Source organism: Opisthocomus hoazin, chromosome 28 (assembly GCF_030867145.1).
Source record: "Opisthocomus hoazin isolate bOpiHoa1 chromosome 28, bOpiHoa1.hap1, whole genome shotgun sequence".
In the NCBI taxonomy this organism is placed as follows: Eukaryota; Metazoa; Chordata; class Aves; order Opisthocomiformes; family Opisthocomidae; genus Opisthocomus; species Opisthocomus hoazin.
The window spans coordinates 3,716,854-3,738,178 of record NC_134441.1 but is presented as its reverse complement, the minus strand read 5'-3'; the positions used below and the strand labels follow the sequence as shown (position 1 = coordinate 3,738,178).

Sequence of the window (21,325 nt, the reverse complement as noted above, 5' to 3'; positions counted from 1 at the left end):
CGGCATTAGGTTTTGGGTTTTTTTCTCAGCTTTTATCGCCGTCGCGGCCCAGCGAGGCTGCGGCTGGGCTGCGAGGCCGGCCGGACGCAGCGGGCGTGCACTACCTCGAGGCAACGGCGCCAGCCTCCTCCCCAGCCAGCGCGTTAGTTTTATTGGGAATGGCAACAGTCGGACGCGGCCGAGGTCTCGCAGCGGTATCGGGTACAGCCAAGGGACACGATGTTATCACAAAAAGGGTTTTCAGCTACTCACACCTAGTGCTGCTGTACCATAGGCTCAGATACTTAAATTATTAATGCTTTCAAACCTTGACAAAGGGAAGGACGCTGTGGTTTTGCTTAATTACCGCCTATTTTGGCAGCTCTCTTCGCACGCAGCAAGCCAGCCCCGCACCCCACAGCACCAGTACTTGTTCTGGAAGCAAAGGAAGAACGTAGCCCTGATTTCCACTGTGCCAGTCCCACCCCAGGGGACCGCCGCTCGATACACCCTCCAGGAAATTCTCCAGGTAGACAGATTCACAGTCACAGAGTTGAGTTTTTCCTGCCTGAAACGCAGCCAGGGAGGGAAAGCGACGTGGCAAGTTCATCACAGTGATGCAGATCCTGAGCTGGGCAGACACCTCACAGTGGAGGGCACTTCTGGGCGTCAGTGTGGCTTTTAGAACTTCTGCTTTCGTCTCAGACAGGGGCAGATAGAGGAGTTTGCCTGAGGAAGGGCCAAGGACTTTGCTTGAGGAGGGTCCAGCTCACTTGGGAAAGCTTCCCCCGCCTTTTCCCCGTTCTTTAGTCCGTCTGGAGCTGGCTGGATGCCTCTCCCAGGGGCTAAGCAAGGAGTTCCTCGTTCGTTAGCTTCAGTTGTGGCTCAACAGCTACAGCATGTGATCAGTATCTCCGGGGGTTCCGGCCCGGACGCTCCACGAGCTCCCGGCCGTCGGCTCCGCGGGGCTCAGAGCTCCGTTTTCAGCTTCTCGTGCAAATCTTCCTGGTCGATCATGTCGGCGTTCCCGTACCAGCGGTGGTACGCGAGCAGGGCGGCGTTCTTGGCGGCGATGGCACTCATCTCCATGGCGCTGGCGGCCCGCTCGATGCCGTTCAGGTAGTAGATGTTGTCATGGAGGATGACAGGAGGGCATTTTTCCGGGGGGCTGTAGCGGGGGTACGCCAACCACTCCTTCACTTTGACGGAATCGTAAGAGGAGAAAAGCAAGCCGAGCTGCTCTTTGGTGAGCACCTCCTTGGAGAACACCTTCCAGACGGCCAGCGGCGAGGGCGGCTTTCCTTCACCGCCCGCGTCTTCCACGGGAGACACCACCGCCAGGCTGTTGATGAAGAGGTTGGGATTCTCCGTAGTGAAGATGGCACTGAAATGAAAGGCGGATGGGTCCCGGTAGCCAAAGAAGGAGGAGTTCAGTCGTCCGTGCACCAGCGTCGTGACAGTCTGGTGGTAAGGGCTTGGGAACTCGGGGACGGGAGGGTCGAAGTTCTTGAAGGTGATGTTGGCCATTTTGCGGCTCAGCGGAGCAGCGATGATGACGATGTCGTAGGTGTCCCCCGTCGGTCCCGACGCAGTGTTGTAAGTGACCTGGTAGAGCTTCACCGGGTCCCCTGGGGAGAAAAGCTCGGTTATCCCGCGCCCGGGCTGGGGGGAATCCTGTCAGGCCCTCTGACAAACACCAGGCGTTTAAAACCCCATCCCATTTAGACTAACCACGCCTTGTTACGAGCTGAAATAGCTTTACAAACTCGCACCAGCGTAGCTGAGGGAGTGCTGCGACCCAGGCCTTTGAGCAGAGCCCAGTTTTCATCTCAAAAGACCAGGGCAGACCCCGGCGGGCGCTGTGGCTGCCAAGGGCCGAGGCCTCCGGCTGCCGGAGCGTGCTGTTCCCCTCCCCGCCAAAGGGAAAGCGAACCCAGCTCACCTGTGGGTCTGGGTCGGATTTTTGGCTCTATAGACAAAACGGTGCCAGGGATAACTTCAGCTTTGGAGGCGTAGATAAGGCCCGTGCAGACGAGCTTGTTCCCCCCTTTTACTGACCAAAGGCCCGATTCCACCCCTGCCAGAGAAACAGCACCTAGAAGGAAACCACCATCATCAGAGAGGAGGTTTGTTTGGCGTGGTTCTGTAGGGAAGCAGTTGAAACAAAGCGGAAAACGAAGAGGGAAAAGAGATCCCCTCAGGGCAGAGCTTGCTGAAGGCCAGCGCTAAGCGTTAGCCAGCAAAGTGTGGGAGTAAGGTGGTAACCCAGCACGGGAGGAGGAATCCCGACAGCCGTGAGGAGCACGAGGTCCCCGGGACAGGCGTGTTGGGAGGTTAACCTATGGAAGACTCACCTACGAAGCCGTTGATGTTGACGTCTTGCCCATAATTGACTCTCATGGCTGGACAAACCACCTCATTTATGAACTTATGGGAGAAGCCGGCTCTCTGCATGGCTTCGCTGATGGTTTCGTTCAGCATCCGGGTGAAGTCGTTCCCTCCGAGGGCGTGAAGCAGGCGCTCGTTACTGGTGAAGGCGTAGTCGTGTGTCTGGTAGCGATAGATCCTTGAAGCGGAGACAAGAAATAGGTTTGTGTGGGCACTGGCCAAGGTTCTCCAGTATCGGGACGGGACCGCATGGGTTCAGTCGCTGGGAATTATCTTTGTTGCCCTGGGAAGGTGCGGGGGATGTCGCACCACAGCTCCCGAGAGCTTCGTGGGAGCATCAGGGCTTGTCCTTCCAGCCAAGCCCGAGCCTGTGGACGCCCAGACCTTCGTTATCCATTTGCTGATCTCCCCCTAACGAAAGCACTTTGTGCACAGTAATGGGTTTAATTCTCTTCAGCACTCAGATCAGTGGGACAACCCCCATCTAACCCACATTTCCACCACAGCCTCTTGTTATCGCTACACCTGTTTGAAGGTGATGGTGCCTATCTCCATCTTTTTTTCCTTGGGAAAATGATTGGCAATGGAGAGAGGCGATGGGATGATTTCACCCCTTTTTACAACTCGGCAGCAGGTTTTGCCCCCTTTCCTGCAGCCCGTTTACCCCCGACGTACCGCATGAACTTGTCCAGGATGTCCTCCACCCACATGTACATTCGCAGGGGGTTGAGCCCGTAGCGCCAGAGGAGCTTGAGCAGGTTGATGATGTACCAGCTGCTCTCCTCGAACACGAACTCCTCCCCGTCATAGATGCCCATCAGGCTGCTGTGCGCTGGGGCAACCGAGAGGCCTCGAGGAATGGGGTGGAAAGGAAAAAGGTAAGTTACTGAAAGGCAGAGCTTGCTCTATTATGCCTTGATTTTAACTTCCAGAGGCAATGTAGCTGCGCGTTGATAAGGGTGAGCAATTAAAGGTTGGATCAGCAAGATGGGGCAAGGGGAATTAGTTCCTGACCAGGAGCCAGGGAGTTGTCTGAGGTGACTTTTGAACCTTTATGATCATCACCTGGGAGGGGGGGGGGAGGGTGTCCTATTTCCACAGGGATGGGGGTTGCCTTTTCCCGGGTCGGGGACATGGAGTAGTGCAGGGGGGTATTGGGGAAGGAAAGGGGGGGCTATGGGGGAAGGAGATGGGGAGAGGGGCAGATATGGGGGGGAAGGAGAGTGGGATACAGGGGAAAATGGAAAATGGAGGGGACAGGGGAAGGAGATGGGGAGGGGGGCAGATATGGGGGGGAAGGAGAGGGGGATACAGGGGAAAATGGGGGGGGACAGGGGAAGGAGATGGGGATACAGGGGAAAACAGAAAATGGGGGGGACAAGGGCGAAGGAGACAGGGAGGGGAGCAGATATGGGGGGGAAGGAGAGGGAGATACAGGGGAAAATGGGGGAGGAAAGGGGGGAAGATAGCGAGGGGGCAGATATGGGGGAAGAAGATGGGGATACAGGGGGAAAATGGAAAATAGGGGGGACGGGGGGAAGGAGATGGGGAGGGGGGTAGATATGGGGGAAAGGAGAAGAGGATACAGTGGAAAATGGTGGGGATGGGGGCGAAGGAGATGGGGAGGGGGGCAAATATGGGGGAGAAGGAGATGGGGATACAGGGAAAATCGAAAATGTAGGGGACGGGCGAAGGAGACGGGGAGGGGGGCAGATATGGGGGAAGGAGACGGGGAAGGGCAGATATGGAGGGAAGGTGGGGGCAACCCCCGCTCGTTGTCGCCGCTCACCCAGCTCCTTGACGAAGTGCTTCATGTGCAGGTTGAGGGGGTGCAGGACGGAGCCCCCCGCCTCGTAGCCGGCCCCCTCCACCTCCAGCGTGGCCAGCCGCCCCCCCACCGCCGCCTTCTCCAGCACCTCCAGCCGCACGCTCCTCCCGAACTTCTCCCGCAAGAAGTAGGCGACGGCCGCCCCGCCGATCCCGCCGCCGACCACGGCTGCAAGAGCGGGGCCCGGCCGTCAGCGCTGCCCCCGCCGCCCCCCCCAGCCGCTCCCCCCCCCCCCCAGCATCCCCCCGCCCTACCGATCCTGGCGGGGGCTCGGCGCGGCGGCCGGCGGCCCGGGGCGGGCGGGCAGAGCGCGGCCAGGAGCAGGAGCAGGCGCAGGGCCGCCATGGCCGCGGGGAGGCAGGGAGCGAGGGGCGGGCCGGCGCCTCAGCCGCTTCCCGCCGCGGCATGGCCATGAGGGCTGGGCGGGAAACAGCTGTCAGCCGCGCCGCTGGTGTAGTGGTATCATGCAAGATTCCCATTCTTGCGACCCGGGTTCGATTCCCGGGCGGCGCAGAGCCTTTTTTCTTCCCCCCACCTTCTAACCCTTCTAAGTCTGTTATATTTATTTTATATAAAATAATTATTTTATTAATTATTTAATAGTGCCCCGCTGCCACCGGCGGCCCTGTTCGCTGTTACCGGGCGTCGGGGAGCGGAGCGCATGCGCGGGAGCGGCCGGGGGCGCACCTCACCGCCACCTCCTTCTCGGCGCGCATGCGCGTTACCGCCCCCTCCCGGCCGGCCGGGCCCCTTCGCCCGCCAGCCGCCATCTTGCGAGGACCATTGGGGTTATTGTCCGGCGCTGGGGCTCGGCGGGGCCGGCCGCGCTCGGGCTGCCCAGGCGCTGACGGGGCCGGCTCGGCCTGAAGAGCCGGGGCCGGGCGGGGGCGGCGGCGGCACCATGGAGGATGAAATGCCCAAGACCCTGTGAGTGGGGAGGGGGCGAGACCGCCTATTGTTCCCGGCTCGGCGGGGAGGGGCGGCCCCGGGCTCCCCTCAGGCCCCGGCGCCGCGATCGGGCCCTCCGCGACGGGCGGTGGCGGCTGGCCCGGCCCCGCAGCCGCCCTCAGTGCCGAAAGGGGCGGCCCCTGGTTCCCCTCACGGCCGGCCCCAGCCTCCCCGGCCCCTGCCCCGCCGGTGCTGCCCCCCGCCATGCTGTTCGCCGCCTTCCTCCTCCACCCCAGCCCGAGGCTTCCTCCCGGGCCTCCCCACCTCAGTTCTGAAGGGGAGGGGGCTGGGGGTGTTGCACCCCCCTCTTCTCGCTCCCTATATGATTTTGCGAGCATCTGGTTGAATTTTGCCATCCCTGGTTATGTTACGTCGGCGCCGTCAGGTCACGAAGGGGTCTGGGGCTGCTGCCCGGAGCCCCCTTGGCGATGTTCAGCGGCTCAGCGGAGCTAAGCGGGGTGCCCGTGGGCTCGGCGCTGGTCCAAGTGTTCCAAGCACGCTGCTGCCAGCCCGTCACTTCCCCAGGAGCTAAGCGTGGCTGCGGGGCAGCTCCTCGCCACGTCGCAAGCATCAATGGGGCTCCTTTAATTGCAAGCAACTTTCCTGGCGGTGTTGGGCAGCTGACACCCGCTACTGTCGAGAGGGATTTGGACTTCCAGGCTGTTGCTCCCGCCGCTTTTGCAGCGTTCAAAAGGCGCAGGAGAGCTCCTGCGCACATCTTCGCGGCGCGTTGCTCTCCTTTTCTCTGGCTGGCGTTTTCTGGAGTGGTTTCCCTCGTTTAGACGGGGGAAATCGCAGACTCCGGTCTTGCTGTTCCGCCTCTGTACGAGCTTTGATCTCTGTTTCGGTGCAGGAGTTGAGGGGAGGAAAGGCAGGAGGGAGAGGGAATCGTTCCAAGGTGAGGGGAAAGTTCTGCCCGTGGAGAGTGGCCGCACCTACCCCGAGGGTCGGTAAACGACTTGGCCGAGCGAGTGGAGGAGAACAAGACTCTTACGTGACTTACGCCAGCTCCTCTGGTCCGGGCTTCCCTGAGCGGTAAACACCCTGCCCGCCTCCCTGTGCCTACGATCCCATTGTCTTTCTAGCACCTGCATTTTTGGAACTATTCTTGGCATCTGCAAACAAGGGTCAGACCTGTCGGTATGTTTGCGTGTTTATTTAGAAAAATATCCCCCCTCCGTCCCAATGAAACGGCTGTGTGGAGTTTAGCGGTCTCAGCCAAACACGGCGTGTGCTCGAGGGAGTGAATTCTCTGCCCTTGAGCACGTGCGGCTCGTTGCACAAACGCGGCCGGGTTTGTGGGCTGCGGAACCGAGTGTTGAGCAACGTCCCGAGGACGGTATTTCTCTGGATCGCTCCGAGCGACTTTCTCGAGTCATCCGGAGGGTTGTCACCGGCTGAAGTTCACAGACTGGGTTTAGAACGAACAGCTCGAAGGAGGGAAAAGCGGCTGAAAGTAGTCCCTTCCCCGCTCGGGTCTGAAGCGTGTGTTAAATGTTAGCCTGCACGAGGGTTTCTGCAGGTAGTGCTACGGAAACCCCATCTGGACGTGGGTTACGGGGCTCCCTCCTCGCCTGCGCCGTCTCGCTGCCTCGTGAGGGGCCGCCGACGTGGTCTGCAGCGCGCCTGCCTTTGGAGTTCCCTTAGCACGTTTGAGTTGTTTTTCTCAGACAGATTCCAGACGTTGTTGGAAGTAACTTCTTGTTTTTGGCATTTCCACGTAACTTGTTTCTTTGAAGGGGGCCGTTGGAGCCTTGGCGTTGCGAGGCACGTTAGGAGCCGTGTTACTTATGTAAATGATTTCCTGGATAGGCCGCTCGTTTTCACGTGGCTGGCGACCTTCCTTGAAAGCCGCTCTTCAGCGGCAGGGATTATAAATTGGAAGAGCGGTTACAAGGCAGACAGTGTTGTTGAACTTCACAAAGACCTCTTGTTTGTATTTTCACGTATGCGTGGAGATGCTTGCGGAATACGTGCGCTTCTAATTTACTTTGTGTGCCTAAAAGGATGCAGAAGTGCTAACACCCCGTAGGTGTTACCTTTCAGGAAGCCTGATACACGGATCCCTGTGCGGTGAAGCAGTGGGGTTGTCTGCAGAGTTTGCCTTGTATAGTGTAGTCCTTCGTCTGCGGAGAAACGTCGAGTGACTCATTAACGAGAATCTAATTAGCAGGAAAGGGAGGGATGGGAAAGGTGCAGGAGACGACAGAACTGTCACGCAGGAGAGATCTCCTCCTCCCGTATCGGCTGTCCCTGCCTGGCAGGGTCACCTCGGCGCTGGGTCATTTCTCGCGTGACTGGTCCAGGACAAGGTCCGGGTGTGCCGGACGCTGCCCGTGTGCCAGCTACACGGAAACAGAGCTGCAGGAAAATTCCGTGGGAAGGTTCAGGTGGTCAAACAGCTCGAGTGTAGCAGGGGGAGGGTTTATCAGAGAAAGTAACACGGGGGCTATGTTTGGGGGAGTTACGGCTCTGTGTTTTTCCCATCCGTCTTGGCACCACGGAGGGTATCGCAGGACTCTCTTGTAGTTTGTCAGCTCGTGGACTGGAGAAACCTCTCCAGACTTGCTGGCTGCGGGGAGCAGGCGGCAGATGTATGCAGCCACGGGTAATGAGGTTACGCTGACAAATAACACGACAAAAATGCTGCTGCTGAGCTGGTACGACGTTCAGCTGTTTTTCCGAGTGACCCGTGTGCTTTGCGATTCCCCGTCCCTGTTTTAGCGTTTGGCAGAAAGAACACTCTGGTGCTGTGGGTCGTTACTGCTTGCGTGGCCGTTCGGGGACGTCTTGACCACGGCTGGGCGTGAGGAGCCAAGATTTGGGTTTAACTTTGGGCGGAAGCAAGCGGGTCAACACCTAGCCTGCAGCTACGCATACTCTGTGTATATGGGCATATACAACTCTGCGTTGCTGCAATTGGTCCCTTGAGGGGATGCATTTTGGAAGGTCTGGCCATGCAGAGGTTCCTGGGGCTGTCGGAGATTGCTTACCGAAATCCTGCCTTCTCCAGTTCAATCCAGTGTTAAGGTAGGGAATGCCTCGGGAGATGCCCGTCTGATAATCGGGGTGAAAATCCAGCGCGAGTGCAAAGGTCGGGGTGTAGACACCGTGCCTAGGAAACTTTCGGTTACAGGTAAACCGTTATTAAACTTCGACCTAGAAGGTCAAGCGAGGGTCTCATCGCTTGAGTGCCTTGGCTTATTCATTATCCAAATGGCGGTAATATTAAAGAAGAAGGAAGTCTGGCTCGTTAGGACGTCTCGGTTGAACTTGATGCGGGGTAGGATGTCCTGGTGTTATCGGGCACGAAGATAATTGCCTTAATGGAAGTGCACTGAACCCTGCTCTGTGTAAGGAAACACCATCAGAAGTGCAGGAACTGCTCGCTCTGTTGAGCGAGAGGGTGCCCGTGAAGATCTGATGCTGGTGAAGCACGTGTTGATCTTAAACAGGAGTACAGTTCTGGGTCCTACCGAAAATAGTTGGTCACATTATTACTACGTGGCTTGCCGGTCGTTTCTGACAGGAAAACAGAGGCTGTGTGTCTTGTTCCCCATGCTCTGCCTTGCTAAACCAAATATTGGAGCGCGTCCATCTCTTCGGGAAGGCTGTTCGCGGCCTTGAGTCAACAGGACGAGCGCGAGAAGTCCCTGGTTTTGCTGCCTTGTTGTTTTCTTACCGCGTCTTTGCAACTCTTGCAGCGGGACGGGGAGGATCGCTGATTTATTGACATGGCTTCAGCCGCGCGACGTGGCCGGGGTTCTCGTGGCAGAGGCTGCGGTTTGCCACTGGACGTTCCTTTGCGGAAAGGTGCAGCCACACCTTCGGAGCTGAGGTTTCTCGGTGTGCTTTTTTTAAAAATCCCGTGACTGGGGCTGGACGACAACAAACCCCCATCACCGCGTGCGGATCAGGCACGATCTTCGTCGCTGAGAATGCCAGAATCCCAAATCGGAGTCGGGGTTCGGGTTCTGTTTGCGCCTGAAGAGGCTGAGCCTTTCGAATGGAGGAGGACAGGGGAATGCCAAGGCTCGAGCCGTTTGCCCTCGGTTGTTCCAGGCAGATCTAAGGCTTTCAAACGATAAGTCTGTTTGTAAAAGGAACTGACTGAATATTGTGTCATGTGCTTGCTAAACACCAGACTGAGCTACTTGGGCAGGTAGGGCAGCGGTGCTTGGAGAGCGATGACCGCGTGTGGTTATCGTAACTGCCGTTCCTATGCACGGAAATCCGTTTGGTGGCTCGAGTCGTCCACGGCTGGCTCTCCGTTCGGCTTTGAAACGGGCCGCGATCGCAGAAGGGCAGACCTTGGGTGGGACGGAGGACAGGCGCTGTCGCTGCGCTGTCACCAAACAGCTGCTGCCCCGTTGCTCCACGCAGTGCTGCCGCACGCTTGATTGCGACGTCCTGACCGGGCGGGTTGGGTGTTCGGGGAACAGCTTTGGGCCGTGTTTGCTCAGTTACCGACGAGCAGGCCGGAGCGTCGGGATGGCTTCTAACTTTTCATTTGGTCTCGTAGATACGTGGGGAACCTGTCGAGAGATGTGACCGAAGCTCTGATCCTCCAGCTGTTCAGCCAGATCGGACCATGCAAAAACTGCAAAATGATAATGGATGTAAGAGCCTGCGCCTGACGATTTTCCTGTTTCTCGTAGCTCGTGGCTTTGGGCCGTACTTGGGTGTTTCAGCAACCCGCTGGAAAGACGGCACGGCCACGTTGAAGGGCTGTAAGCAGGCTGGAGATCACAGCCGTGTCCTTCGGGCATCGTGTCTGTCTGACCTTAAATTCGAGGCTGGGTGGATATTGTGAAAGGCAGCGAGCAGGTTAATGTATGTGGGTGTTGTAGGTGAGATTTGAACAGTTCTGCTGTGCCGTGCTTTTACATTTGTAAAGCAGAACGGAGACCTCCCGGCGCGTTGTTAGTGCACGGTCTCAGTGCAGAGTGAGAAAAGCCTGCGTGCTTTGAGGCGTTTCGATGTAACGAATAAAGAGCGGAGGGCAATGGCGAGGGTGCAGCGTGAAGAGGTTTGCATCGGTAACCCTGTGTTTGCTTCTTTCACCAGACAGCTGGGAACGATCCCTACTGTTTCGTGGAGTTCTACGAGCACCGGCATGCGGCCGCGGCACTGGCTGCGATGAACGGCCGGAAGATAATGGGTAAGGTAAGCTGTCGTGTCTACAGGGTGAGTTGGAGGTGGGAATCAGGCTGCCTCCGCTGGGGCGGGTGGAGTGGCACCGGAGACGAAGCGGGCACGCCGCAGCCGTTAGGCGCTTTGCTCGGACGGAGGTCTGAGCGCGACGCGGGCAGGAGGAAAAGCTGTTCAGGCTGTTGTAGAGGGAGGCGGGGGTGTAGAACCGGGGAGGGCTCAGAGGCAGCAGGCAGAATGCGTATTTCAACTCCGCCGACCTTACCGGGACGGCGTCCCTCCCTCCCCACCCCTGCAAAAAAACGCCGCCGAGCAAACCAAATCCCCGGACCAGGCCCCATTCCCATCTTTGCTCTTAATCGGCGGAAAGCGGGAACCCTCTCCTGAGAGACATGTCTTAAACTGGGGCTTTCGCCCCAGACAGCCACGTCTGGTCCTCGCGTAGCCTCAGGAGGAAACGCGGGAGCTGCCTGAGCGTAGCCGGGGGGTCTGCTTGGTCTAACGCGAGCGACTGACGTTTGCAGGAGGTCAAAGTGAACTGGGCGACGACCCCCAGCAGCCAGAAGAAAGATACCAGCAGTAAGTGTCGCTGACGCCTGGAGTACGCGTTTCATTTGTACACGTAGTTTTTGAACCGAAACAGTAAGCTTCGTGCAGTCGTGTGCAGTCGTGTTTTGATCGTAATCCTAAGATATTATTGATTGTGTTTGTCTTAATAAACTTAAGAACAAATCTAATCTTTGTCATCAGGTAGTACCGTTGTCAGCACACAGCGTTCACAAGGTAATTGTATCTTCTTAAACATCAAATGAGATCTCTGGAGGGTGTTCACTAACCACCTGCAGCTACGTGCGGGGTTTCTGTTCGTTACCAATTCTAGTTTTTTAGGGAAAGACTTCCCTTTCGTTTCCCGCCGGTGTCAGGAAGCCAGGTGCCGTCCACCGTTCAGTTCTGGTGCTCATCTCCGGCTGTTTGTCACGAGTGCAGCTGTGAAACAGAGGCCCCAAGGCCCCTTGTCCGCTGCTGCCGAGGCAGAAGAGTTGGCCCCCAGACCTCCGCGTGTGCTGCTGTGGACAGGCCCCTCGGGAGCACTGAGGCTTTTTCCGACACTGGGCTCCGTCGCTCCCCGCTCATGGCGAGCCTACGGCTTGCTGCTTTTCTCGGCAAGCTGTGAATTTCTGTAGGCAAGCGGGGCTAAGCTACATCGGCGTCCGAGCGGACTCGAGAGTTTCGTACCTGCTGTGGTACGAAAAAGTCCGTCTGCTGTGACGTATTGTTTGCTCGCAGTGGAAAACTCCTTAGATACAGGCCTGTTGTTTCTCTTTGGTGCGTGTTTTTTTACGGCTCTGATCTAAATTGAAGGGATTACTGTTTCCGTTCTGCTGCCTTCAGTCTTAGTTCGCTTGCACACGGATTCACACACACGGAATTCGCACGGATTCACGTGGTGTAGTGGCTGGGCAACCAGAACGGTTGGCTTGTGGGAACTCAAATGCTTTAACGGCACGCTGTTGCCATGCAAGGTATTTTTTTGATTTGTTCCTGACGACCTAACAGCGTTCGCCCGGACGTGGTGGCTAGGTTCGAAAGACGTCCTGCTCTAGAACGAGCGTTGTCCTGCGTTTCTTGAAACTGCTAGATGTTGTAGTTGGTCAGATTTTGTACGGCTAGAGATCTCCTGGCGTGCCGAAGCGTGACGCTAGCATACGGAGAGGAAGATTTTCGTGTAGCCTCGGCACGCTCAGTAACTAGTTCAAGACTTTGTACGGCAAATGCTGACTGGCCTTAAAAGCAGTTTGTGAAGTGCAACACGTAACGGCCGTATGTCGCTGTAGTATCCTTAAAAATCACTGACTCCGTCGCGCTGCCAAGCCAAGGATCTGTTACGGACAGCGGTAAATTCTGCGGCGTAGTAAGCGCTAGTCCTCACGTAGCTTTTCGTACTAGCTGTGTGAGATGGCTGGGCTCGGCGTGCGTGTGTGCGCTCGTGTTCGGGGGTCGCCTTCACACGCTAAGATCCTTTTCTCTCTTTTTCCCCAAAAGACCATTTCCATGTCTTTGTCGGAGACCTCAGTCCCGAAATCACAACCGAAGATATAAAAGCAGCTTTTGCACCGTTTGGAAGAATATCGTAAGTAATTTCCTAAGGCAATAAACTAAAAGTTCTCTCTCCTAAATGGAGGCAGCCTTATGTTTCAGTAAGTAAAAAAGGAGAGTGGTCGCAGCGCAGGAATATCCGTTCATCTGTTCATGCAGCGACTCGCGTCCCAGCAGTCGGGCGTTAAGCAGGGATGCGTAACCCGATTCCTTTACCGTAGTTTGTTCCGCTTTCCTAGCGAAGCCGCATCCACCTTGCTCAGGTTTTGTACTCCTTGCCTTGTTTGGCAAAGCAACGCTGGAAACAAATTGACTCCTCAAACCTGGGGTTTGCCTTTCCGCTGGCCCGCTCAGCGGGCAGATCACCGTCACGCTGTGCAGTTTGTGACCGAGTCCGTTAGCACATTCACGTCCTGTGAGGCTTTGGGGGTTTTTTGTTAGCCATGGTGTGCCGGCCCCCGATAGCAAACGTGGCTTTTTTTGCAGTTAAATTCCCATTTCCCACCAAACGAACGTTTTTTAGCACCAGACTCGCTGGGGCGCCCGGAGGCTGCAGCTAGCGTGGCCTGGAGGCGTTTGGCGCTGGGTCGGCGTCAGCCCCTGACCCGAAGGCCTCGGCCAGAGCCGCAGGGCGTCATGGGTGGAGGAGCCGCCCTCGCCCCGGCGGCGCAGAGCGGCGGTGCTGCAAGCGAGCGCGTTGCAGAGGGGGAGCGGTGCTCGCAGGTCTCCACCTGCCAGTTTGCTGTATTCAGGGTGTAGCAGAGTAAGGAGCGGTTCGTTCATTCCATCCTCCGAATGTAAACCATTAATTTTCCTTGTAGTGTTGTCTGTACTGGACATTGAAGTTTCTTGATGGTGATGTAAGAGAACATAGAGTGCTTTGGAGTGTTGTGTAGTGAAGCATTTAATTGAAGTAAGTTTGTTTTTTGTTGTTTTTTTTCCCCCTCAGAGTCCAGTGTATTACTCTTGTAATGCCAGCTTGATTTCCTCTTATGATAAGGTTTAAAAAAAAAAGAAAAATGAAATGTGATCTGAATGTGACTCGCTTCAGACAACTCTTAACGCTTGCCTGCCTCTTGCGTAATTGCCGTCCAGGAAATGCCTAGGGTCGGGCTCCTGAGCAGAGTCAGTGTATCCTCTGGCCAAACGCGGTCTGGACGGAAGGGGCGAGGGGCTCGAAAGCAGAGCGGAGCTGCCGGAACGAGCGCGGGAGGGAGGCAGCGATAGACGGCCGCGTTGGCGGGGCTGCGAGGCAGCTGGGAAGGGGCGTTCCCCCCCCAGCCGAGTCAGCGCTGGGTGCCGAGGTGACAATTCCACAGGCAGCCTTTAAACAAACTGCCCCCCAAAATCCGAAACCCTCCCAAGACCGGAGCAAAAAGTAACGTTCGAGTGTCAGCTGGGGGAGCGTAAAACCACGGCGAAGCCCACGGTCCACGTATTTCCGGGGCCGCTCCCGTTGTCCCCTCTTTTCTAGCCGAGCTTCTTGGCCGCAGAGCTGTTGCTGCGCGGTGGTGGTGACGGGGAAGGGGAGCGATGCTCTGGCTTGGGGGGGCACTCGGCGCACAGCTGTGGAGCTAACACCCGGGAACCGCGCGGTCTGCCCTGGCTCACGCCGACCGTCCAAACCGACACGCCGGTCTTTCCCTCCCCCGAAAGCAGTAGATAAAGAGTTGTCCCCGCAGTGACTCTTTCGAGCTCTTGGTCCAGACCCGAGGGGGTAAATAAAGCCCAAGGAACCTCGATTTTCTGCCAGTATCGATGCAACCTGAAAAAAAAAATATTGCTCCTGTCTCTGAAGTGGTCCAGTGAAGTTCCTTGACTTTACCTGTTCTTCATCAGTAACTAGTCTCTGGAAATGGGGTGCCAATGGAATATTTCCTGACCTTTTGTTTTTTAAACATTGTCTTTGTTGGTGCTAAACTGAGCTTTTTTTTTTCAACGACACCAAGGTTGAAGTACTGCATGATTAGCGCATAAGAAATTTTGGTAATTCCTTGCATCTGGATTTTTTAATCACTGTAAAAGCACACTTTCATTGTGGTTTCCTTTTATGCTTGCTGTACACATGTGTTCACGTGTTCTCAAGTCTTTATTTTCAAAGTTGTCGGTTGAGGGTAAGTAGAGATGAGTTTCCATCCCCCCCCTCCTCTAGGCTCTGCAGAGCAAACCGAGCTAAGCTCACCAAAGTGGCTCTTCTCAGGCAATTTGTGACGTACGACCCGAATTCCGACCTGACCCAAGACGGGGGGAAGAAAAAAGGGGAAAGGGGCGGGGGGGAGGTGTCTGACAAAGAGCAAAGAAATCACATTTCTGCTGTAGCTGGGGGAGAGGTGCTTTCCCGGGGCCTTCGGCGACGCTGCCAGCGCCGTGGGCTAACGTACGCCAGAATTAGGCTTACGAGGCAGCGGCTGCCCTTCCTGTAAGGCTTCACGAAAGGGAGCGCGACGCAGCTCCTCTTCATTGTGACCATTCTCGCCAGTCTCGGGATGCTAAATGTTGTGCCCATGTTAACGCTGGTTTCTCCCAACCCTCTGATTTCACGCAGCCGTAAGTGCCGTTGCATGACTTTCTGACTGGGTTTATGTTGTTTCTGTTCTTTTAATGCCTGTCTGTCTGGGGCGAAGGAGGGGAGGAGAGGGTGGCCTGTACGCCAGAGCATCTCGCCCCTCGGCTCGCTTGTACACACATTGCCTGAGAAGGAGCGTAGAACGGCCTCCCACCAGTGGGGTTTAGCTCGTGTAGCTGGGTTCTCTTTTTAACTCCAATCTCCAATAATAGGGCTCTGGTTATTTTGCAGAGTGTCTCTGAAGAATGGACAGAATTGCCATGGCTAACTACAAGCTACAGTTCACAGTGGACAAACGTTGTAGTTTTCTTATTTACTTTTATAAAAAGTTTTTTTTTTTCTCTTTCTTTTTTTCGCTTTTTTTATATCTCGTAGTTTCCAGTCAGTCCCGTATGATTGCTGTTGTACAAATGCCGTTTAAATGATGTGTGATATGTGGTTTAAGACGTGAATGTTTCGGTGTTTTGTTTTCTTCAATAATTTCTGAAAATGTCAATCTCTCAAAATTTACAGCTGCCCACAGCCCAAAAAGGGGGTAACGAATTGACCCGAGAAAATTAAAGAATTCGGTTAACAGGCGACGTATGCCTTTTAATTCCTATCTTTATTTTCATTTTTTCTATTTAATCTTTGCAATGAGTAGGTAGAATGTGTTGGCAAATGGCGCAGTGTAAAACTTGCATGGTTCAAGAGAGCCATTCAGCTAACGTTAGCCAGCCAGAAGCGGTTCTTCTGAACAGCTGCTTTGACCACGCTTTGTGTCTTTAACAGTCTGTAAAAGCGTTTTGAAGCGGGAGCCAACTGTCGTAAAGTACCTACAGTTTGTTAGAGAAGCTATTGATTTGCATGTTTACACGATTAAGTTTTAATTTTGCTACTACCTGGCAAAGCAGTAGTAACGTTCTGTTTAGACAAGAAGCCTTTTGCTTTGACTGTGTTGCTGGTGCAATAAGCAGTTGACGTTAGCGAAGGTGAAGCGTGAAAATAAAGCCGTAGGTGTGACTCGAGTTGTCGTTGTGGCGCGGTCCTCGGTCGAAGGCGCTGAGCTGGCTCTCGTTTCTGCCTTGTAGAGACGCGCGTGTGGTCAAGGACATGGCGACGGGAAAGTCGAAAGGATACGGCTTCGTTTCCTTCTTCAATAAATGGGTAAGCCTGAGCCGCGGCACGGCCTCCAGCGCCCCTGGAAAGCCGACGACGCTTTTCAGCAGCTGCTATGGGGAAAGGAGTGTTCACAGAATCCCAGCATGGTCGGGGTTGGCAGGGCCCTCTGTGGGTCACCCAGCCCAACCCCCTGCCCAAGCAGGGTCACCCAGAGCAGGCTGCACAGCACCGCGGCCAGGCGGGGCTGGAATATCTCCAGAGAAGGAGACTCCACAGCCTCCCTGGGCAGCCTGGGCCAGGGCTCCGTCACCCTCAGAGGGAAGAAGTTCTTCCTCGGGTTCAGCTGGAGCTTCCTCTGCTTCAGATTGTGCCCGTTGCCCCTTGTCCTGTCGCTGGGCACCACTGGAAAGAGTCTGGCCCTGTCCTCCTGACACCCACCCTGCAGATATTTAGAGGCATTTCTAAGGTCCCCTCTCAGCCTTCTCTTCTCCAGGCTGAACAAGCCCAGCTCCCTCAGCCTCTCCTCGTAGGAGAGATGCTCCAGTCCCCTCCTCATCCTCGTAGCCCTCGTGTTGTGGGTCCTGACCTCCCTGCAGCTCGGGGTTGCCCTCGGGCCGAGAGGGAAGCTTTGCTCCCCGTTTGTGGCGACGCTCTGCCTTCGCTTTAGCGTTCCTAAAGCACGCGGCGAGTGACGTCCAAGCGAGCGACGCCCCACACGTCTGGCGGGTATCGGGAGGGTCTCGGATGTGCTCAGGGCGTCCCTCGTCCTGCCTAAAACCCCTGCTTTCGAGGCAGGATTTCCTGTGGTGTGTGTCGGGCAGGGCGGGCGCGCGGTGCTGTCGTTCGTTTGGCTCCGTCGCGAGAGGGAGAGGAGCCGACGGTGGGGTTTTCTTCCTCTCTCCTCTACAGGACGCAGAGAACGCGATTCAGCAGATGGGCGGTCAGTGGCTCGGTGGAAGGCAAATCAGAACGAACTGGGCGACGAGAAAACCTCCGGCTCCAAAGAGCACGTACGAATGTAGGTTCTGGGTCACGGCATCTCTGCCAACCTCCCTCCTCACGCGTCGGGGGGGAGAGAAGAGGGCGAGCTGCGAGCCTGGGCGGTGGCGGGCAGAGGGGGCGCGGGCACCGACGGCGAAGGCGCTCTGGAGCGGTTTGAAACCCCCTGAGTGAAGCAGCTTCCTTAGCTACGGCGACTGGCTTACGGGGGGCATTCCCGGGGGCTGGAAGCTTGCTTTCCCTCTAGACAGCCGGGACGATGCCAGCCTTTTAACTCTGCTCCCTCGCTTGTGGGGAGCTTTCAGTTGTGGTACAAAGCAGGACCGTGTCAGAGCGAGCGTTTCCGTTGGAGGGATTGTAAATTAGGTGTGTCGGAGTGGTGCCTGCAGTTTGCGCTCGACACCCGGTGCCCGTCAGGACCGGCACTTCGATGCGATGTGTGTGCTGAAAAGCTCTGTCAAATCTCTTGAAGCGAACGCCAAACAGCTGTCTTACGATGACGTGGTCAACCAGTCCAGCCCCAGCAACTGCACCGTGTACTGCGGAGGTGTCACTTCGGGGCTGACAGGTACCGCGGCTGCCCACGCCCGTCGCGCCGCGCGTCTCCCAGCAGCCCGGCCGTCGCCTGACGGGGCCGCTCTGTTTCTTCTTGCTGCAGAACAGCTCATGCGCCAGACCTTTTCTCCCTTCGGGCAGATCATGGAGATTCGAGTCTTCCCGGATAAAGGCTACTCCTTCGTACGGTAGGCTGCCGCGCGGTTTGCGCGTCGAGGAATTTAGGAAGAATTAACGGCTGGGGACGCTTCCGCTGTCTTTGGCGTGGGTGGGGGCGTGCCGGACTGCTCCGCGGGAGCCCTCGCTGACCGCACCTCGGAGGCGCGAGCTGCGGCCGGTGGGGCCGGTGGCACGAGCGGGGAGGTGCCTGTGACACGGCGTGAACCGGTGCAGCGCCCTTCATCGTGAGAGATCGCGGTCTGCTCCTCTCGCGTGGCGTCACGGCGGGGTCACTGAGCCGGGCGGTCGCGTTTCGGAGTCTTTTCCGGAAGCGTCCTCATCTCTTTAGTGACGAGGCTCCGGATCGTAAAAAATCGTTGTAAACGGCCTCGCTCTTTTTGCTGCTGAACTTTCCGCTGTGTTCAGGGAGAGTGACGGCACCGGGACGGGCAGAGTGACGGTAGCCAGCCGCCCGCCGCGGGGATGATGGGGGAGCGTTCCTGCGGCCGGGCTGCTGCGCTGACGCAGCCCGCGTCGGTGCTGGGGTCTCTCTGGGGGCTGCTTCTGGGGGTTCCTCGCCCAGCGAGTTGCTGACGTTGGCACGGCTTTCTGTTGACAGGTTTAACTCTCACGAGAGCGCCGCGCACGCCATCGTCTCCGTCAACGGGACGACCATCGAGGGGCACGTCGTCAAGTGCTACTGGGGCAAGGAGACACCGGACATGGTCAGCCCGGTGCAGCAGGTCAGAACCTCTCCTCTGCTGAAGAGCACGGCTTTGCTAATTAATCTCTGCTGAGGGGCGGCGAAGTCGGCGTGCGTGCCGGTTAGAGGCCAGGCGCGGCGCACGCGTGGCTTCGTGGCTTTGTTTCTTCCCTGAAGTACAACCAGAGATTTTAAATCCCCGGGAACGTAAAAAAAAAACCCTCCTGCTGTGTAAAAACGTGATGTAAAATTCTGGGGAAAGGTCGCAAAGTAGGCCCGGCCCGTGGCACGTCGTCTGCGGCGTGAAGGGGGCCGGAGCTCCCGTCCCCCGGATCCCCGTGGATCTTCGGGACGGTGCCCGCGCCGTCGGCCGCGCCAACCCCGAAGGCGATCCTGACAGACGCCGCGCGGCCGTTGCGGCGTCGCTGTACTGAGCGGGCTCGAATTCCCCGCCGGAGACGGGCCGGGCGGGCGGGCTGTCGCGACCCGGCGCGAATCGCGGCGTGACGCCAGGTGTTTGCCCTTGCAGAACCAGCTGGGCTACCCGCCGGCATACGGGCAGTGGGGCCAGTGGTACGGCAGCGCCCAGATCGGGCAGTACGTGCCCAACGGCTGGCAGGTCCCCGCCTACGGGATGTACGGGCAAGCGTGGAACCAGCAGGGCTTCAAGTGAGTATGGGCACCGTTCCGGCCCGCTTTTCCCCGGGGGAGGTGACGTTCCGAGGCCGTTTGGTCCGCCGTGACTCGGGACGGGGAAACGTTGGCGCGGATCCAGACCCTTCCGCCCGCCCTCGTTTACCTAACGAAGCGCTTTCCCATCCGTCGCGCGCAGCCAGACGCAGTCCTCGGCGGCGTGGATGGGCGCCGGCTACGGCGTGCAGCCGCCGCAGGGGCAGAACGGGAGCGTGATGGCCAACCAGACCGGGTACCGCGTGGCGGGCTTCGAGGCGCCCTGAGCGGAGACGGCTCCGAAGGCGACTCCGGAGGCGGCGTGGGCCTTCCGCCGCCGGGATTCGAGCGTCGGATGCGATGTATTTATTTAAAAAAGAGAGAGAAAATGGGTGGGGGGGGTGCGGGGAGGGGAAAGCATTTTTAATCATGAAATTGTCATCCGCATTGTTTAAAAACAAACAAAAAACCCCACAAAACAAAACTCTCACCAAACGCGATGCTGGATGTCCGCCAACTTCAGCCTTCTTTTTCCTCCTTTTCCCGTGTTTCTGAAAATCGGCGTTTTTGAAACACGAGCGAACGCAGGGGCTGCCGCCGCTGGGTCGCGGGGCGGCCAGTTGCACAACGTCGGCCTTTCGGGGGGGTTTCTTTTCCTGCCCTCGGAAGCGGCGCGCCGTTCCGGGTTGCGTTCCAAACGCTTCACGACGTATCGGAAACCGTTGAACCAAACCAAAAGAAAAAGAAAGAAAAAAAGAGAACCAAACTCGGCAGCCCGAAGCGTGCGAATCCTGGAGCCGCCGCGCCCTCCGCCTTTGCCCCGCGCCTCGAGCCTCTCGTACAACGCCTCCGCCGCGCCGCGTTCCTCACGCCGGGGTTCCCCCGGCCGTAAGCGAGGAGCTGGCGGCGGGGTTGGGGTGTGGGTTTTTTTTTTGGATCTCGGCGTCTTTTTCAGGGTCGTCTTTGCCTTAGGAAACGGGGGACGGCGCCCGGCGGGACCCCCGCCCCGCGTCGGCGAGAGTCCCCTGCCCGAAATGTGACAGATTCCTGCGACCCGGCTTCCTTTGGGCTCGTTTCCTTTTTTTTTTTTTACCGATTTCTACATTTACATGTACTGATTCTGTAAAATATTTTAGCAAATTAATATTTTGCACAACCGTTGGCCGCCTTTGTACGTTTCCTTATTTAAAGGTAGGACACCGCGTCCTTTGACATGAGTTATGCCTCCAATCTGGTATTTTTCTTTGCTTTTTTGTCTGCCACCACAGTTTTGGGGGCTCTTGGGGGACAGAATTCCCCCGCTCTTGGTTTTAGGTGATTGTAGAAAGCTTCCCCCGGGCGGGGGGGGGAGGTTTGCAGCATCCTGAGGCCCCAAAACCTCTGTCCCACGTCTTGAGCAGCCTTCAGAGAGAAATAGGGGGAAGAAAAAAAGGAAAAAAAAGGAAAGAATGCCAAATAAAGGGGGGGGGGGGAAGGAAAAAATACTCACCAAAAAAAGAAAAAGTGTCAAAAAAAGAAAAAATGTCAAAAAAAGAAAAAGTACCCAAAAAAATGAAAAAATACCAAAAAAAGGAGAAAAAGTTCCCTGAAAAAATACCATTTAAAAAGTGCCAAAAAAAGAAGAAATACCAGGAAAAAAAAGTGCTAAAAAACAGAAGAAATACCAGAAAAAAAAGACAAAGTGCCCCCAAAAAAGAAAAAATATCAGAAAAAAAAAGAAAAAGTGCCAAGAAACAAGAAAAAATACCACAAAAAAGAGAAAAAGTGCAAGAAAAAGGAAAAAACACCAGAAAAAAAAGAAAAAGTGCTAAAAAAGAGGGAAAAAATACCAGAAAAAAGTTTCCAAAAAAACAGAAAAAGTACCAGAAAAAAAAGTGCCAAAAAAAAAGGAAAAAGTACCAAAAAATAACAAAACCGAAGCTCGCTGTGTGCTCTCGTTTCTTATGCGGTGTTTCCGCGCCCTCCGGGGGCCGAAGCGGGCGGGAGAGGAGCGGTTTCTCGGGGAACTTTTGGGGGAAAAAGGCTAAAATCGGTCAATTCTCGCGGCCAAAGTGCCGCGGGGGCGGCTGGGGGGTGTAGTCCGCGGGGGTGCCGCAACGCGCATGAGTTTTGCGGCGCCCCCGCGGACTACAACTCCCAGCCGCCCCCGCGCTGCCCCACGTGGCACCGGCGGACCAATGGG

The 21,325-nt window shown here is 56.5% G+C and overlaps 2 protein-coding genes and 1 non-coding gene across 7 annotated transcripts; 2 read left to right on the top strand and 1 right to left on the bottom strand.

Moving 5' to 3' along the window:
• Positions 1-10: 10 nt before the first annotated feature.
• On the bottom strand, positions 11-4,540 carry PCYOX1 (prenylcysteine oxidase 1). The gene is made up of 6 exons (XM_075444776.1): positions 4,450-4,540; positions 4,157-4,363; positions 3,043-3,217; positions 2,334-2,545; positions 1,922-2,074; positions 11-1,607 (listed from the first exon to the last, which is right to left on the bottom strand). Exons 1-6 carry the CDS (start codon positions 4,538-4,540, stop codon positions 949-951), a joined length of 1,497 nt encoding a protein of 498 aa, XP_075300891.1. The 3' UTR covers positions 11-948.
• Positions 4,541-4,637: 97 nt separating this feature from the next.
• Positions 4,638-4,708, top strand: TRNAG-CCC (transfer RNA glycine (anticodon CCC)). Its single transcript has one exon. It is a non-coding gene; the product is annotated as a tRNA-Gly (tRNA).
• Positions 4,709-4,946: 238 nt separating this feature from the next.
• TIA1 (TIA1 cytotoxic granule associated RNA binding protein) lies at positions 4,947-20,304 on the top strand. Of its 5 annotated transcripts, XM_075444576.1 has the most exons (13): positions 4,947-5,122; positions 9,666-9,762; positions 10,211-10,309; positions 10,819-10,873; positions 11,045-11,077; positions 12,338-12,425; positions 16,028-16,103; positions 16,968-17,076; positions 17,530-17,625; positions 17,716-17,800; positions 18,391-18,514; positions 19,004-19,143; positions 19,307-20,304. In XM_075444576.1, the coding sequence occupies exons 1-13, from the start codon at positions 5,097-5,099 to the stop codon at positions 19,428-19,430; spliced, it is 1,152 nt and encodes a 383-aa protein (XP_075300691.1). In that variant the 5' UTR covers positions 4,947-5,096; the 3' UTR covers positions 19,431-20,304. The 5 variants fall into 5 exon arrangements, with proteins under 5 accessions (XP_075300691.1, XP_075300687.1, XP_075300688.1 ...); XM_075444572.1 differs by lacking the exon at positions 11,045-11,077 and having other exon boundaries at positions 4,948-5,122; XM_075444573.1 differs by lacking the exon at positions 11,045-11,077 and having other exon boundaries at positions 4,950-5,122; positions 10,215-10,309.
• The last annotated feature ends 1,021 nt before the right edge of the window (positions 20,305-21,325 follow it).

Coding starts and splice junctions, on each gene's coding strand:
- PCYOX1 (XM_075444776.1), bottom strand. CDS start 4,540: ATGGCGGCCCTGCGCCTGCTCCTGCTCCTGGCCGCGCTCTGCCCGCCC. Junction 2,075..2,333: donor CAACATCAACGGCTTCGTAG/GTGAGTCTTCCA, acceptor GTTTCCTTCTAG/GTGCTGTTTCTCTGGCAGGG. Junction 1,608..1,921: donor AATCCGACCCAGACCCACAG/GTGAGCTGGGTT, acceptor TTTTCTCCCCAG/GGGACCCGGTGAAGCTCTAC.
- TIA1 (XM_075444576.1), top strand. CDS start 5,097: ATGGAGGATGAAATGCCCAAGACCCT. Junction 17,626..17,715: donor TGTCACTTCGGGGCTGACAG/GTACCGCGGCTG, acceptor TTCTTGCTGCAG/AACAGCTCATGCGCCAGACC. Junction 18,515..19,003: donor TGGTCAGCCCGGTGCAGCAG/GTCAGAACCTCT, acceptor TTGCCCTTGCAG/AACCAGCTGGGCTACCCGCC.